This window comes from Cetorhinus maximus, chromosome 10, assembly GCF_964194155.1.
Source record: "Cetorhinus maximus chromosome 10, sCetMax3.hap1.1, whole genome shotgun sequence".
NCBI classification, from domain to species: Eukaryota; Metazoa; Chordata; class Chondrichthyes; order Lamniformes; family Cetorhinidae; genus Cetorhinus; species Cetorhinus maximus.
This window is the reverse complement of record NC_135888.1, coordinates 9,820,939-9,839,192: the sequence shown is the minus strand read 5'-3', so window position 1 is coordinate 9,839,192 and position 18,254 is coordinate 9,820,939. Positions and strand designations below refer to the sequence as shown.

At 44.7% G+C, this 18,254-nt stretch overlaps 1 protein-coding gene across 4 annotated transcripts in view; it reads right to left on the bottom strand.

The window, feature by feature from the left end:
* LOC144685438 (ras-specific guanine nucleotide-releasing factor RalGPS1-like) overlaps nt 1-18,254 on the bottom strand; it is a 911,907-nt gene that overhangs the window by 610,473 nt on the left and 283,180 nt on the right. For all 4 annotated transcript variants that reach the window (XM_078549928.1, XM_078549931.1, XM_078549929.1 and 1 more), the window contains one exon: nt 4,418-4,544. In XM_078549928.1, coding sequence (XP_078406054.1) covers nt 4,418-4,544 — 127 coding nt within the window. The remainder of the gene's footprint in view (nt 1-4,417; nt 4,545-18,254) is intronic.

The window sequence follows — 18,254 nt, the reverse complement described above, 5'->3', positions numbered from 1 at the left end:
AATTTAATATGGTTCGAGGTTGTTGAGCATCAGACAGAACTGCAAGAATCATTGAGAGATAAGCAAAGAAATCAGGGGACATGGATATGAGCTGAGAAAACTTAGAACTGGTGTACACTGGGAGGGTGGTCACAGGAAATTACAGACAGGAGCTTGTCTAATGTTACTTTGAAGTATTAATAATTATAATACAAGTACTATTTGACAAAGTGAAATTAGATAAGCATTAATGCGAGGACAAACTGAACGCATCTGTCTTGAGATTCTCAATGTTTTCTAATGAGAAATGAACCAGAGTAAAGCAATTGTTGAGGCTGTGCCCAAACTCCTCTGTTCTGATGGCAGACAGCATTGGAAAATCAAAGCCTGCTTTAGTTCAGAATTTAAAAGTGGTTCAAATAAAGTTCTTAGACACTGTCTGTCTAGAATCATAGGCTAAGTGCAACACAAACTTAATCTGATGCAGCTTGCAAGCTCTCCTGTCAAAACCGCCACTAAAGGATTTAAGCACATGGAATTTAAGCAGCAGAGAATTTAGTAGCAGCCATAACATAAAAATAGGAGTTCAGATTTCAACTCATCCAATTCATCAATTTTACTTCATGACAGCAAGCTGAGTCCAGCCACAGACAGTTGACTGTTGACACTTGGGGCTTAATTGACTCTCTCTTCCTCCATTGTCGGGACAGTAATGTGTTCAGAGAATACCTGCGAGGCATAGACTGCAATTGTGAATATCATTTTGGACAGAGTCTCAAAAACAAAACCGAGACAGAAGCAGCCTCCAGTTTCCCTCTCCAAACAGGTAATCGTGTATTAACAGTCAGCCACCGGGGCTGGTATTTTGGGTGTAGACCTGCTGTCAGAATTCAGATGAAGGAGTCTGTGCCTTGAAAATGGACAGGAGTTGAGGGAAATTATCGGCAGCTAACTAGAATCTGTTTAAAGTAACACAAAGCTGTCCTTTCTCTCTTCCGCTGCTGACTGATTCGCTGTGCGTTTCTGGCACTTTCTATCCATATGTCCAATTTCCAGCACATGCCGTTTTTGCCTCACTAAATCTTGATTTCTATCTGTTTACTGTAATCATCACGTGTGTCTGCCTCCTAAACTGTTCCCAGGTTTATGCTGCACATGCCTATCTATCCACATACAAGGCATTGAGCACTGGATGTGAACATTTTTCTGCTATTAATCTTCAATTAGCTTATTGCTGGTTTGAATCTGTGACCCGTGTTTGATGGTCACAATTTAGCTTTAAGTACAGACTCTGACCGATTTCTCTCTTCTTTATTGTTTACGATCATGTCTATGATAAGTCCACTTCCTGCCTACCTTGGATCCACTCGGCCACATCATCCTATGCACCTGGTCTTCAGTGAGGCTATCAGTAAAGCTGGGATCAGTGTCCGCACAGAGGTTGATGATACCCAGCTGGACCTCTCCACCACCTCTGTGCTGGGCAACACTGATGTTTCCTATCACTGACTCCATTTCCCTCTCTGGTTCCCTTTTTAGATTGAATTTAGGCTATGCACAATCTCACTATGCTGTTTAACCTTGAACTGAGACTCAAACCTCACAGCTCATCAGACAATAAGGCCACTTACCTACAGCTTCACAATATCGTCCACTCTCACCTTGCCTCCACCATCACTAAAACCTTCCTTCTCAGCTTCTCCAATGATGTCTTGTGACCCCAAGAACTACAATCTCAATAGACTCAATCATTCAAACGTTCACTGCTCAACGTGCACTAACATTTGCTTATCCTTTGCCCACCAGCTGATCTACACAGACTCACTGCCTCATCTACAAATCTCTGTGGCCTCACCTCATTCAGTCAATATTATAGTTCTCCCTTGTTCCCCTCTGCCCCCTGACTCAAGAATCTCTGCACTCTCCCTCCAGTGGTGACAGAACACCACCTGTTTAAACCCTCAGCTCTGGAATTCCAACACTAAACCTCTCTCTTTGTCAATAAAGTACAACTCAAAACCTATTTGTTCAGCCATGGTTAATTAGTTTCTTCCACAATGACTCAGGGCACTTCCTTGCTGTGCCTCAGAGAGATTTCTGTGCTCTTCCGCGCGCATGCTCCCAGCTCTCCCTCTTCTCCCTGCCCACACAGGTAGCGCTGCTACCGGCAATGCATCATGCTGGGCGGGCCTTAATTGCCTCGCCCACGTAAAATGGGCACGGGGAGCCGATCGCGGGTGGCGATAGGCTCTGCGCCCGCTCCCAATCGACCCGCCCGACAGGCAGAAAATTCTGCCCATTGTGTTTCTAGCTCTTTTATTTCAACTCACATTAATGCAACGTTGAAGGAGTCCATTCCCCAATTTGGCTCCTCACAAGCCAATGCAAACCTTTCAGGGGGGGGAAGCAGGGGTTGGGGGCAGTGGTAGAGATGGTGACGTGGGGAAGAATCTGGGCTTGAAATTTCAACTGGCAGCATCAAGTTAATCTTTAGAAACTGTCAGTGCCTTTACCAAAAAAAGAAATTATTTCAAGGCGAGAGAGCACTCAACACCACCTTCATACACACAGTGTTGAGGAAGAAAGATGGCTCCTACTCAGAATGGTATCAAATGAATTCATGAGGGAACTAACCTAAACGTATGTCTCATTGCATCCATAGCATTTAAGCCAAGAGCAAACAATTCACATTTTTAAATTCATTGGATTTAAACGTCCAAAATTCTCTTGTTCCACCTTTTAAAAAAATTATAGTATTCTGGAAGAAAATCAGTTTAATATTTGACCATCATGCTTTAGTTTGGAAAAAATAGATACAGGATATGTACAACATCTAGAGGACAATGATCAGATCTCAGCAACTTTCGAAACAATATATTAACCAAGGGGCTTAGACAACAACATAAAATCTGAACACACAGCTTGAGCTGCAAGATTGCACCACTACCTTCTAACATACTGAAATACAACCACTGGCCTTTTCATTATAAAACGATGCATTCTGTTACTTTGCCATGAGATTTCAGTTTCCATTTAAAGGTTAAAGCGGTGAGGGTGTGGTGTGGAACAAAGGGCGTTGTTGATCTGGTCATTTATTTCTGGATTTCTCTTGTAGATGCCAACGTGCAGAGTGAGACCCACAAATGTTACCAGCTTGGCTGTTATGGTGAAGTAAAGGACAATAACGTTGCTCTGTGATGATGTGTTACAGCTCACTCAGGGAGTCTGAGTTGCTGTGGCAACATGCAATTTCACATGCATGTTGTAATCTGGAGTTACGGATAGTGACAGTAAAGGCTCCAACATTCCTTCCATTATTGACTGACCATGAATCTCTCCTGCTTTCACCACCCACCATTGGTGTGTGTTGGAAGCATTTGCAGTTCGACACTAAACCTGTTTGGCTGTGTTATTAATACAACTTCCTGGGCCATGAAGTCCTGGAGTGGGACAAGAACCCAGAGCTCCTGGCTTAGAGGCAGGGACACTGCCAACTGTGCACAGGACCTCATATTTGTACAGCCTGGAAATTCCCTTGATCTGAAATGTATGAAACTTACAAGTCGCAATGGGTTCAAAAGGTTAAAGGTAGCTTTTAAAGTGATCCAGTTTGCAGCTGTTGCAAAGGGCCATGTGCAGTGCTCAATCGGGATCACTGTTTATTGCTTAATAAAAATGGGGGGGTTGTGGCTGAAATTTGAGAGACTGGTTCATTTGCTTATATCTCGTACATCAAGAAAGTTAGCAAAATAAAAGTACATTAATTAAAAAGGAGAACAAGGAGGATTTTATGACATACTTTATCAGCCACCTTCACAATAAGGTTTCAGGTTGGACTCTGGTTTTTATATACAGCCATCTTACTGTCAAGTACCAGCTCAAAGTTCAAATCAGAAGCCTAAAGCATTCCTTCAAGCACTGAGGTGAATGGAAATAACCCCTTCAAACATCTGCAATCATGTGTGATACTTCTGCCCAGTATGCAAGTCCAACAGTAGATATACAAAGCAATAATTGGTGTCCCAAGCGACATAACAAGAGGCACACAATATCCAAGCAATATAACAGTGTTCATTGCGTCAAATAAAACCACAGGCCGGCTGGAATTTTGCAACAACAAACTGAGATTAAACATTTCATTTTCTCCAAGCACTCTCATTACAAACTGAAATCTTCATTTCCGGCAAGGAGCATTGCATTATATCTTGCGGAAGTGGTGGTCAAGGAGACCGAGAGCAAAGAAGAAAAGACTGTCTCAGCATCAGACGTGACTGCAGAATGAATCATTAGCCTGACATTTGCAATGGCACACTTCAAAACGTGGCATGGGTTCCACATTATCTGCCCTTTTCGCTGGCAGCTGGAGTTATTTTGCATGATATCAGCCAGCAGCCTGATGTACTCTATTTATTAATCAGAGAATGAAAGCCTGACTTACCTAAGTAAGGGATGCAGGGAACCATCCTCAAGCTGCTGATGAATTCACGCATTCTCTTGTAGTTGTCTTCTTTTGTCACCAAATAATCCAGTTTCTCAAACATAGCCTTGTCTTTCCTACTGACCAGCTGCAAATTAAGACCAAAACAATATTAATTGATAAGATCCTTAGGAACTCAAAGTCAAATAAAACAAGTGGTCATATTGTAGATAATGGGTTTAATAGCCTGGGAAGAGGTATGTTTGGGATGGTATACATCTCAGGCAGTGTACAAAAGGCATTGAGGTGTTATTTGTATAAATTAATGTTAAGTATCTACAAGTGGGTGCACTCATTGGGTATTGATTTATGCAACCCCCAAAACTACATTTTAATTTAACTTTGCTAAGTTTCCATTGTCATTTTGTTGTAGTTACAGCGCCCCTTTAAGGATGATCATTTGATTATTGGTTCATTTGTTGTCTAGATTGTTAATAAAAGAGTATAAAGGGGCACTTAGGTTTCTGTTGATTTTGTTTTTCTTTACAACAACGTGGAAGTGCTGCTTCAAAAGGGGTCGATCGTTTGTTTATTTGTTTGATTGGATTTTCAAAAGAGTGTAAAGAGAAAGTTATTGACATGGGGGTGGGGATTGTCGAGCTAAGAACGTTACAGTTGTAATGTCTCACTTTGTGAATAAATCTAAAACTGAGTAAAACCTGACTTCTCCTCCATCTTCAGGCAACCATTGTCTGCTCCCATGTGAAAATTCTTATAGTCCGTTGGTGAAGGAGAAGACCAGAAGTCAATCTTGAAGTTTTAGATTTATTCACAAAGTGAGACATTACAAATGGATAGAAAGGGGAAAAAAGGTGAGTGAAACAGCTTCAAAATGGAATGGAGCAAAATGGAATGGGTCAAACTGCCCGGAAAATGAAAGGCAGCTGTTTTACACATGAAGCTGGTGTTCAAAGCCAGTATCCTTAAGAATACTCATAGGTAAGATGAGGTACTGTTCCTGAGGTCTGGGGTGAGCTTGTTTGGTGCAGGATAGAGCCCAAAGACTGAATATACAACAATTCATCTCTTTCTAGTATTAACACTAAACCCTTCTCAGGCTGCAAAGAGATTTGGTTAGATTCTTTGTACAAGTGTTTTGCATGTTTTTCTGGTGACCCTTGTCTATTGTCTTCCCTTTTCCTTTTTAACCACCTTTTCTTTCCAATTCAGTTGAAGGGTCTCCGTGAGGAATCAAAGTACTACCTGATCTTTCTTCTTTTCGCTAGGCGTTTTCTTGATGAACCAAGTATTCCAATGCTAAAACGTTCTAGGATTTTTTTTTTGTAAAAATATACTTTATTCATAAAATATCTTCAATCACATTCAAAACCATTTCAAAAACAACATTACAAGGGTACAATCCAGGTTAAACTTTTACAAAATGTATCACCAGGTGCATCAGTACAAACAATATTACAATCATTTACAGCCTTTCATTTTGATCTGTACAGCCCGAGGGGCTCTAAACAGTTCCCAGTCTCTCGGTGCGCTGTGGTAGAAAGGTCTTAGACAGCGACCCTTCCCCATTGCGCCTTTGCGGCAGCTGCCCCAAGCTTTAGTGCGTCCCTCAGCACGTAGTCCTGGACTTTGGATTGTGCCAGTCCGCAACAATCGGTCGGGGACAACTCTTTGTGCTGGAAGACCAACAAGTTTCGGGCAGACCAAAGCGCATCTTTCACCGAGTTGATGATCCTCCAGCTGCAGTTGATGTTTGTCTCGGTGTGTGTCCCTGGGAACAGCCCGTAGAGCACAGAGTCCTGTGTCACAGAACTGCTCGGGATGAACCTCGACAGCAACCACTGCATCTCTCTCCAGACTTTCTTTGCAAAGGCACAATCCACAAGGAGGTGAACAACGGTCTCTTCCCCACCACAGCCACCTCGAGGGCAACGTGCAGAGGGGGTGAGCCTCCTGGCGTGTAGGAAGGATCTGACGGGGAGGGCCTTTCTCACCACCAGCCAAGCTACGTCTTGGTGCTTGTTGGAAAGTTCTGGCGATGAGGCATTCTGCCAAATGACTTTGACAGTCTGCTCGGGGAACCATCCCACAGGGTCCACCCTCTCCTTTTCCCTCAGGGCCTCTAGGACGTTACGTGCTGACCACTGCCTGATGGACTTGTGGTCAAAGGTGTTTTTCTGCATAAAATTTTCCACCAGGGACAGGTGGTACGGCACGGTCCAACTACTTGGAGCGTTCCGCGGCAGCGTGGCCAGACCCATCCTTCGCAACACCGGGGACAGGTAGAACCTCAGCACGTAGTGACACTTGGTGTTTGCGTACTGAGGGTCTACGCACCGCTTGATGCAGCCGCACACAAAGGTGGCCATCAGTATGAGGGCGATGTTGGGCACGTTTTTTCCCCCTTTATCTAGAGGCTTGTACATCGCGTCCCTGCGGACACGATCCATTTTCGACCTCCAGATAAAGCGGAAGATGGCTCGAGTGATCGCCGTCGCGCAGGAGTCTGGAATGGGCCAGACCTGCGCCACGTACAGCAACAGCGAGAGTACCTCACAGCTGATGACCAGGTTCTTACCCGCAATGGAGAGGGAGCGTCGCTCCCACATGCCCAGTTTCCTTTTCACCATAGCCACTCGCTCCTTCCAGTTTCTAACGCATGCCCCGGTCCCTCCGAACCATATCCCCAGCACCTTCAGGCCGTCAGCCCTGACAGTGAAGGGGACAAAGGATCGGTCAGCCCAGTTCCCAAAGAACATGGCCTCGCTCTTCCCACGATTTACCTTGGCTCCCGAGGCCAGTTCGAACTGGTCGCAGATGTGCATCAGTCTGCGCACCGACAGCGGATCCGAGCAGAAGACGGCGACGTCGTCCATGTACAGGGAGGCTTTTACCTGAGTGCCTCCACTGCCTGGGATCGTCACTCCTCTTATGCCCGGATCCTTCCTGATGGACTCGGCAAAGGGTTCTATGCAACACACGAAAAGGACAGGCGAGAGAGGACAGCCCTGCCTGACTCCAGATTTAATCGGAAAGCTATCTGTTTCCCACCCATTGATTGAGACTGCGCTACTGATGTTAGTGTAGAGCAGTTGGATCCAATTTCGAATTCCCTCCCCAAACCCCATTTTGGAGAGCACATCCCCCATGTAGGTGTGCGATATTCTGTCAAAGGCCTTCTCCTGATCCAAGCTGATGAGGCAGGTATCCACACCCCTGTCCTGTACATAGGCAATCGTATCCCTGAGCAGCGCCAGGCTGTCAGAGATCTTCCTGCCTGGCACAGAGCAGGTCTGGTCAGGGTGAATCACCAATTCCAGAGCGGATTTGACCCGGTTGGCGATGACCTTGGACAGAATCTTATAGTCCACATTCAACAGTGAAATGGGTCGCCAATTTCTAATTTCCTCCCTTTCCCCCTTGTGCTTGTAGATGAGGGTGATGATGCCTTTCCTCATGGATTCTGACATACTACCGGCCAGGAGCATACTCTCGTACACTCCTAGCAGGTCTGGGCCGATCAAGTCCCACAGAGCCGAATACAACTCCGCCGGCAAGCCGTCGCTTCCGGGGGTTTTACTCTTCTCGAAGGACTCGAGGGCCTTAGTCAGTTCATCAGGAGTTAGCGGTTTGTCCAGGCTCTCCCGCGTACTGTGGTCTAAGACCTCCGTGATAGAGGACAGGAAGGACTGGGAGGCCGTGCTGTCCGTGGGCTTCACGTCATACAATCCGGCATAAAAGGATTTGCTGATCCTCAGAATGTCGGACCGTGATGACTTTACTGAGCCGTCTTCTTCCTTCAGGCTGCTGATCACAGAGCGCTCTCTGTGTACCTTTTGGAAGAAGAAACATGAGCACGTCTCATCCTGCTCCACGGAGTGGACTCTGGAACGGAAGATGATCTTGGAGGCCTCCGAGGCAAAGTGCGAGGCTTGCTGGCCCTTCACCTCTTGGAGCTCCTCCTTGACATCGACCCCCATCGACTGTAGCCGCAGCAGATTCTGCATCTTTTTCTGGAGTCGGGACATTTCCCTCTGTTCCTTTCTAGCTTTCTGGGTGCCTTTGAGGATGAAAAACCTCTTGATGCTTCCCTTGATCGCTTCCCACCAGTGTGTCAGGGACTCAAAGAGGGGTTTCACAGTTCTCCAACCTTTGTAATCCCTCTTGAGCTCCTCAATGTTCTCTGGGGTCAGCAGTTGCACATTTAGCTTCCATGCCCCCCTGCCCACCCTCAGGTCCTTCTCCAAGTGGCAGTCCGCCAGTAGGAGGCAGTGGTCAGAGAAGAACACCGGCTTGACCTCGGTGGATCTGACTGTGAATGCACGGGACACAAACAGGAAGTCTATCCTGGAACGAATGGACCCGTCTGGCCGCGACCAGGTGTATCTACGCTGCGCTCCGTCTGCAGGGTTGCTGAAGACGTCGTGCAGCTTGGCATCCTTAACTGTTTCCATCAGGGATCTGGACGTAGCGTCCAATCTGCTGCCGGCCCTGCTGGATCGTCCAGCCACATCGATGATGCAGTTGAAGTCACCGCCCAGAATGACCGGCCTGGAGGTCGCCAGCAGCAGTGGGAGCTGCTGAAAAACCTCCAGCCGCTCAGCCCCTTGTGCCGGGCCATACACGTTAATTAACCGGAGTGGAGCGTTCTTGTACATTACGTCTGCTACGAGGAGTCGCCCGCCCACCACCTCCTTGACCTCGGAGACGGTGAAGTTGCCTCCCCGCAGCAGAATACCCAGGCCGGAGGAACGAGAGTCGTTTCCGCCCGACCAGATCGATGGCCCGTGGGACCACCATCGTGACCATTGCCTGTAGGAGCTGAGGTGCGGTATCGCACACTCCTGCAGAAACAACAGGTCAGCTTTGACCTTCGCTAGGTAGTCCAAGGTCGCAACACATCGCGTAGTAGATTTAATGCTACGCACATTTATGGATACAATCTTTAAACCCATTTTAAAGCATTTATTCTCCTACCAAACCCACTGTCTCTGAGAGTCCCAGACCTTTAGTCTGCTCCTTCATACCCGTAGTGAGCTCAAATTCCTTCACTTTGGATGGACTGAGGTAGATCTCCTTGGCCGTGTTCTGCTCCGGTGGCATCTGGAGGTTCACGTAGAGAGTGGGTTTTGAGATGACCTTTGCTGGAGAAGCTTCTCCAAAACTCACCCCCTCGGGGGTGTTGCTGTTCCCGGCTTCCTGGAGCTGGGGTGCGATGATTGCCTCACTGCTCCCAGATTCCAGGGGCTGTGGTGCACTGGCCTCCTCAGGTTGCAGGCAAAGTTGGGGTGCGCTGGTCTCCTTGTTGTCTCCAATGTTCTGGAGCTCGGGTGTCTCGTCCTCCAACGCCCTGGAGCTTTGCCGCCTCTTCTGTCGGTGCCGCCCTGGCACTTCATCATCCGAAGAGCTGCTGCCCTTGTCATCCGTGTCGGATGGGAGACGCCTCTTGCCGCTTCTCTGGGAAACGCCTTTGCTTCTTCTTCGCTCCCTCTTACTTTTCTTGTTCTTCACCGTCCGCCACTCCCCCTGCTGCTTTTCCACTGCTGCCTCCTCCTCCATTGATTCGCTGTCCTGAGGACTGGGAGGTACAGGGGGTAGTGCTGTTGATTGGCTCTCTGTTGCCTCAATCTCTTTCTCCACCTTGTCTCTCTCTGTGTCCTCCTTTGTCCCATTGAGCTCCCTGGGGGCCTTGGTGGTTGGAGTGACACGGAACATTTCTTCTGCTTCCCCCTGGTCGGCTTTGGCTGCCTGTGCGTAAGTACGGCAGCGTTTGGGGCAGGTCCTGTAGAGGTGACTTGCCTCGCCACACAGGTTGCAGCACTTGGCCTGTTTGCAGTCTTTTGTCTGGTGCCCTTCCTGTTTGCAGATCTTGCAGAGGGAGGCGCTGCAGTTGGCTGCCACATGACCAGCCTTGCCGCATGAGCGACAATGCTTGGGTTGCCCAGCGTAGACCAGGTAGCCACGGTTTCCCCCGATAGCGAAACTGGAAGGAGGGTGGAAAATGGCTCCCTTACCATCGGTCTTTAGCGTGACCTTAAACAGGCGTTTGCCTGTCCAGATCCCCAAGTCGTCTCGAATCTCGGTGCCGCTCCCCACCTTATCGAAGTACCTGGTGAGGAAGGTGACCACGTCGGCGACAGGGACGAAGGGGTTGTACACATGCACCATCACCACACGTTCCCGTTGCAACGGCAGAGAAAAGTGCGGCTCCGCCGTCAGGATCTTCATCTCCGGCAGGTCTCTCTTCTCCTCGAACACCCTCAGGAGCCGGACGCAGTCTGCCACCCGCTTGAACGTTCTAGGATTCACTGAAAGAACTGCCATGTATTTCCAGCATTTCCTATTCTCAAATCAGATTGTCAGAGTTTACGGTTCCCCCTCTGCCACTTTTTATCATGTTATCGAGTGTTCTGAGATTACAGCCATGTTGGTGTCATGTTCTGTTCTGATTTCATAACACAATCACACATATCAAATGTTGTTTCAGTGTGATTAACAAGGTGGCTAGTGAGCTGGTTATATTTTCTTGGGAAGACACTCAAGTAAAATGTTGATGTACTTTACTCCCGCCAATGAATTACTGTTTTATTTTGCCATCATTCATTTTGTGAACCTTCTTCTAAAGTCATAAAAAGTGATTTTGATAAGCTTTCCGGAGAAGACAGAATTCTCAAAGGAGGGTTTTTTTCAAGCTGAAGTTTAAAACTAATCCACTAGCGCGTTCAAAAAAACACTCGGCATTTTGTTATTCTGGACTCAGTTGCTAACCAGCTCTTTGAATGCCTGCTGGAGAACAGCAGTGGTAGAAGTTGGAAAAATAGATAAGCAGATGACTGAGGAAAGAATAGATCGATTATGCTGATAGGGTTAGACAAAGAGGTAAAATAAGGAGGGGTGGGAGGAGGCTTGGTAGGGTATAAACACCAGCATAGACTAATTAGGTCTAACGGATTTTATCTATGCCGTAATTCTAATACTCCGAATAACATTAATTAGACCAAAATCCATTTATGGATCAATGAAAGAATGTAGTTTCACACATCACAACAAACAATAGAACTGTAGATTAAACATGTCTGTGGGTGATCGTCAATAAGGTTTACCAAATGAACTGTAGCTCCACCTACACAGCCAAAAACTCTTGTTTTCTGAGCATGTTTGATTATTGCAGTGGGCTTGTTACGAATAGATCTGGGACAACTGCTGTTAAGGGCCATTAAAAAGCCCATAAACAAGTAGCAAGTCTACTACTTAAAAATGCTTTGCACCGAGTCCTAAACTTGTGGAATGTAAACTAGGTGCTCGGGAACAAAGTGGCTCTGAAATGAAGCAGAAAAAGTCTCCTTTGTCCAGGAGAGGGAGGGTTCATGCTGCTTTGCTCAGGTAGACCCAACTCCAGATTCAGACTCTCATACAGGCATCATCACCCCACAGTTGTAATGTAAATGCAATGTTCATTGCACTTGAAACAATTTACCTTTTGAAACCTACAGGAGTCTGTGTAAGCTCCGGCCTTTTTTGGAAAGTGGTACCAGACAGAACCGGAATAGTTTATTTTGGACAGTCAAGCAAGAAGAGAAAACGCTCTTGATAATCACACGTACAAAGCAAGAATTCAGACATTTCCTGAATGATTGGCAGTACTTTATCACTGTTGTGATGTTGTAAATCACGGAACAGAAGCCATGGAGTTAGTTATGTTGCACTTTTCTGATTTCAAACCTTACGTTTTGGAATATTGAATGCTCGCTGAACTTTCTCAGTGACTGTTAAACAGGGTGTTACAAATTATGTGAATTTTTGGAATGAATTGATTTTTGAAAAGTGCATTTGCTCAGCTTGAAAGATGTTCTCACCTTTAATTAGCGGAATGAAAATGAAACGCTGTTAAGTAATCGTAGGATATGTATAGGATATGTATAGCATTATTTTGATCATGTACATTATTGGCAATCTGAAATTGTATTGATAGCTAAATTATATTACACTATATTATAGTTAGATTTTCTCATAACTGGTTGAAATTGCCAATTAGTTCATTAGCTCCCTTTCCGTAACTTTACTATATTTTAAAGTCTGTGTTTAAACTACTTTGTAGAAAAATCCTTTTGCTTTTACTTAAAAATTCACTAACACTGCATCAAAAGCAATCACACTTTGATGAAACACTCTCATGGTCAACTAATAATTGATGCTTCAAATGTAGAAGCTAATGAAAGTATGAAATTCTGAAAGGTTGCGAGCACAGAGATCTGGAAAATTTCATTTATATGTTGGAAAAAAGAGTGATCAAAGTTTATGGGAATGATTTATGGCATCATCTCTCCCAGTCCCACCTGTGTTTAACTTGAGATACAGGTTCCAATAATACCATAGCACGTTGGATATTCATGACAACTTTGTGCTAATCTCAAGTTGCTGAAGGATTCACTCCACCCCGCATCCCATCTTTGCAACAAAACCCACTTTGAATTCTTTAATCGGAAATAAACAAGGATTTGAAGGCACTATCCACAGAGTGCCAAACCTCAACTACAGAATGGCATCATTATAGGATACTTCAATTTTCCGCACTTCTCAGCCATATGTGGATCAGGTGCTGAATAAAACATAGCTCTTTGTCCAAGCCTTTTGACCATCCAGTGTTGCTATGTGGATCAGTTTTGTTCAATTACGCTCCTGTGAAGAATGTTGGCATGTTGCATTATGTTAAAGGTGCTAGATAAATGCAAGGTGTTGCTGTTGGTTTCTCAATTCAGGTTGAATTATGGACAGTTTGGAGTGGTACATGCATCTCAGAACGCCAACTTATTTCACTTTACACTGTAACGGTCCAGGAAAAGAAGTCTTTCCGGTCAGCTGAGTGAAATCCAAACTTAGATCCAGCTGGGAAATGTCAATTCTTTAACCAAATGACTCAGTTTCTTAGTTGGTTTGTTCCAATCATTAAAAAAAAAACCTTTTGTCTAAAATTCATTTGGATACTATACCATGAAGAAAAGGTGCCTTAATGCAAATGTGTAATGTATAACCAGCAATAAAACCAGAGCCTTTCGTTCCGCTGAATATTTTACATTTTATTAGGATATCCTTAAATTGATACAAATCGGTGAAATTTGAAATTCTGGGGAACGTCATCTCGTTAAGTTTCCTAGAAAATGTTTTTTGAAGCTTCACAAGCTCTCAATTCTTTTTAGCACACTTTGTAAGGCAACCGGACCTTTATGAAGGAGCAGAGTTTGCACCATTTTAATTACTGAGGTCTTAACACACTGATGAGTTTCTTTACCCTTACAGCCATCGTGGGTACAGCTAAGGCAAGATGCCGCATCTCTTCTGTTTTCCATTTTTTTTTAAGTTAGCAAGATCCTCTGCCGACATGCAATACGACAACAATCTTTTTAGGGACAGATCTGATGGACAGCTGGTCTTTCTCTTATTGTCAAATAATTCGTGGCCATGTTCTCAATGGAGGAGAAGGAAAGAAAGCAAGAAATGAATCCTGCAAAATTAGGAGATGCGGCTCGCTGTCGGAAGAATTATTTACCTAAGTAAATTCTTGACAACAGAAAGTTGTGTTAATTGTATAACATGTTAACCGATGGGGGAGGGAAGAATGTAACTCGAAACGTTATAAAAACAAGGTGGCAGAGCTTTCATTTCTCTGAACTGGACCTGACTGTAGTATTGGATACCACCATGTGACAGACGGCCTAGTTGCTACATTTTCCAACTTAACACTAACGTAATGTCTAACAGTGGGGTCCAGTGTAATGAGAGAGAAAAGGACCTTTTATTATCCAACTGGTTCTACCTCGAGGCAACAAAAAATAAAACCTTTTCAGTTCCAGCACGTACTCCGGATCCTGGGAATAGGGTTTTCAGCCTCAGTAGAGGGAGCCCCCTCCTCTTGCTTTTCCCACTTACGTGTTGAACGTGCGTTTCATTTGGGAAAGCAGAACTCAAAAGCACCAACCTCATTACTGAAGCTACTAAAGAACTTCTCAAATTAATTTATTGCCTGAACTTTAGCTTTAGAAAATAAAAAAAAATTGCCTTGCCTTTTGAGTTGAGAAATGTAATAAGGTGAAACATTCCCTTTAAGCTAAAATGACTCCAACTATACAGTTTATATTTAAAGCCTTCCTTTCATATAGTTGCCAAAATCATCACTTTCATCACAGAAAATATACGAATATTTAAAATTGACCAAACACCTCAATCGATAAATTGATTGTGAAGAACATTCGGACATTGGATGGGGAATGCACAGAAACATTCAAATGATGTGTCATTAATGGGGTCTAGCTAGTTTTTTGAACACAGGGAAATTAAGCATGCAGACCACTTCCAACTCAAGTCTACTGGAACAGACAACAATGTTCAGGGAGTTCAGACCCATACATGCAGAATTTAAAACATCGGTTAGTTTGACAAACAGACATGTCACAGTACTGGCAGTAGCACAGGTGCAAAAGTTAAAGGGAGTATCAAACTTAAAGAAATAGCATATAATCTCGCAAGGATGAGTGGCAGGTCAGAAGACAGGGCAGAATATAAAAAATAAAGAATGACTGAAAGATTAATAAGGAGGGAAAAATTATAGTACAAGAGAAAGCTGGCTAGAAATATAAAAACATCAAGAGTTTCTATAGATATTTAAAAAACAATGTGAGCGTTGTTCTGATAGAAAGTGAGTCTGGGGAATTAATCGTAGAAAATAAGGAGATGGCAGGTGAATTGAACTGGTGTTTTGCAATGGTCTTCACAACAGAGGATACAAGTAACATCCAGGAAATAGCTGAAAATCAGGAAATGGAAGGAAGAGAAGAAAACGAGAAAATAACGATCACCAGGGAAGTGGTCCTGAACAAATTGTTGGAGCTGGAGGCTGACAAGTCCCCAGGTCCTGATAGATTTCATCCTAGAATCTTAAAAGAAGTGGCGAGTGGGATAGTTGATGCGTTGGTTTTAATTTTCCAAAATTCCCTAGATTCTGGGAAGGTTCCATTAGATTGGAAAATAGCAAATGTAGCTCCTTTATTTAGGGAGGGAGACAGAAAGCAGGAAACTACAGGCCAGTTAGCTTAACATCAGTCATAGGGAAAATGTTAGAAGCTATTATTAAAGGTGTCATAGCAGGACACCTTAGAAAATTCAAGGTAATCAGGCAGAGTCAACATGGTTTCGTGAGAGGGAAATTATTGGAGTTGTTTGAAGAAGTAATGTGTGCTGTGGATGAAGGGGAACCGGTGGATGTACTGTATTTCCAGAAAGCATTTGATAAGGTGCCACATCAAAGGTTATTGTGGAAAATAAAAGCTCATGGTGTAGGGGGTAACATATTGGCATGGATAAAAGTTTGGCTAGCTAACATGAAACAGAGAGTAGGCATAAATGGGTCATTTTCTGGTTGGCATGATGTAACGAGTGGTGTGCCACAGGGATCAACTTTTTACAATTTATATAAATGACTTGCATGAAGGGACCAAAGATTTAGTTGCTAAATTTGCTGATGATAAAAAGATAGGTAGGAAAGTAAGTTGTGAAGAGGACAAAGGAAGCTACAAAGGAGCATAGATAGGTCAAGTGAGTGGGCAAAGATCTGGCAAATGGAGTATAATGTGGGTAAATATGAAATTGTCCATTTTGGCAGGAAGAATAAAAAGGAAGCAAATTATCTAGATGGTGAGAGATTGCAGAGCTCTGAAGTGCAGAGGGTTCTGTGTGTCCTAGTGTATGAATTGCAAAAGGTTAGTATACCGGTGCAGCATGTAATTAGCAAAGCTAATGGAATGTTATCATTTTTGCGAGGAAATTAAATACAAGAGTAGAGAAGTTATACTCCAGTTACACGGGGCATTGGTGAGACCACATCTGGAGTACTGTATTTTTTGTTTTGTTCATGGGATGCGGGCATCGCTTGGCTGGGCCAGCATTTATTGCCCATCTCTAATTACCCTTGTTCAGAGGACATTTTAAGAGCCAACAACATTTGGAGTCATATGCAGGCCAGACCAGGTAAGGACAGCAGATGGGTTTTTTCAACAATCGGCAATGGTTTCGTGGTCATCATCAGAATCACAGAACCTCACAGTGCAGAAGAGGCCCTTCGGCCCATCGAGTCTGCACCGACACGTGAGAAACACCTGACCTACCTACCTAATCCTATTTACCAGCACTTGGCCCATAGCCTTGAATGTTAGGACGTGCCAAGTGCTCATCCGGGTACTTTTTAAAGGATGTGAGGCAACCCACCTCCACCACCCTCCCAGGCAGCGCATTCCAGACCATCACCACCCTCTGGGTAAAAAAGTTTTTCCTCACATCCCCCCTAAACCTCCTGCCCCTCACCTTGAACTTATGCCCCTCATAATCTTGATCAGGTCATCATCAGACTTTCAATTCTAGATTTTTATTGAATTCAAATTACACCATCTGCCGCAATGGGATTTGAACCCGGGTCCCCATAGAATTACCCTGGGTCTCTGGAATACCAGTCCAGTGACAATACCACTATGTCACCGCCTCCCCTTACAGTGTACAGTATTGGTCTCCTTATGGAGGAAAGGGTGTAAATGCACTGGAAACAGTTCAGAGAAGGTTTAACTAGGCTAATATCTGGAATGGGCAGGGTATCTTATGAGGAAAGGTTGGACAGGCTAGGCTTGTATCCACTGGAGTTTAGGAGAATAAGAGGCGCCTTAATTTGAACATATAAGATCCTGAGGGGCCTTGACAGGGTGGATGAGGAGAGGATGTTTCCTCCTGTGGGAAAACCTAGAACTAGGGGTCACTGTTTAAAAATAAGGGGTCGCCCATTTAAGACCGAGATGGGGACAAAATTTTTCTCTTAGAGGGTAGTGAGTCTTTGGAACTCTCTTCCTCAAAAGGCAGTGGAAGCAGAGTCTTTAAATATTTTTTTAAGGCAGAGCTAGATAGATTCTTGATAAGCAAGGAGGTGAAAGGTTATCAGGGGTAGGTGGGAATGTGGAGATGAGGTTATAATCAGATCAGCCATGATCTTACTGAATGGCGGGAGAGGCTCGAGGGGCCGAGTGGCCTACTCCTGCTCCTAATTCCTATGTTTGTATGCTGTGTTCTGGCTGCTTGGTGTAGCGATGTTTACAGGCCTCTAGGTTTTTAACAAACCAGCACATTTCCTCTCATGTTGAATCCTTTGCCAAATCATAAACCACCACTGTTTGTACTAAATTTCACTGCATCAAACGTACCGTGAAGGGCCATTGCTTTGGCTTAGCCTAATTAAACGAGACATTGGTTTTCCCTCCACAATTCAGTATTTGTAAACAGGTTGGTTATGAAAATCTTCAATCCACTCTGGAGGTTTAAACACGTCCTCTCTAAAACCAAACCACAACTCTTGCTGCACTGTCTCCGATGCCAATTCATCCTGTCCCAGGACACCAAGCTCTTTTACCACATTCAAGTGAGAACTTGTAATGTGAGAGTTCCATCAGTATGAAGCAAAATGCTTAAGCCAAGTGAATAGATTCAAAGTAAGGTAGCATCATGGAGCGCAAAAACTTCCACACAAATTACCCACCTTAAAGCTTCTTTCTAAAAAGGTGCGACATGTTCAAGAAACCACCACCAGCCAAGGAGAAGCTCGGGGAGAATGTTCCCCATGTTGGGCGGGCCATGCGGGAGTGGGCGAGGGCAAGGATCCAATCGCCACCCGCGATCGGGTCCGTGTCGCCATTTTACACGGGCAGGCCAATTAAGGCCCGCCCAGCGTTGTTCATGACTCCTGAGGATAGCGGGAGTGGGCAGGTGGTGGGCATGCACAGACCACCAGGTCCAATGGCAACCCCGGCGG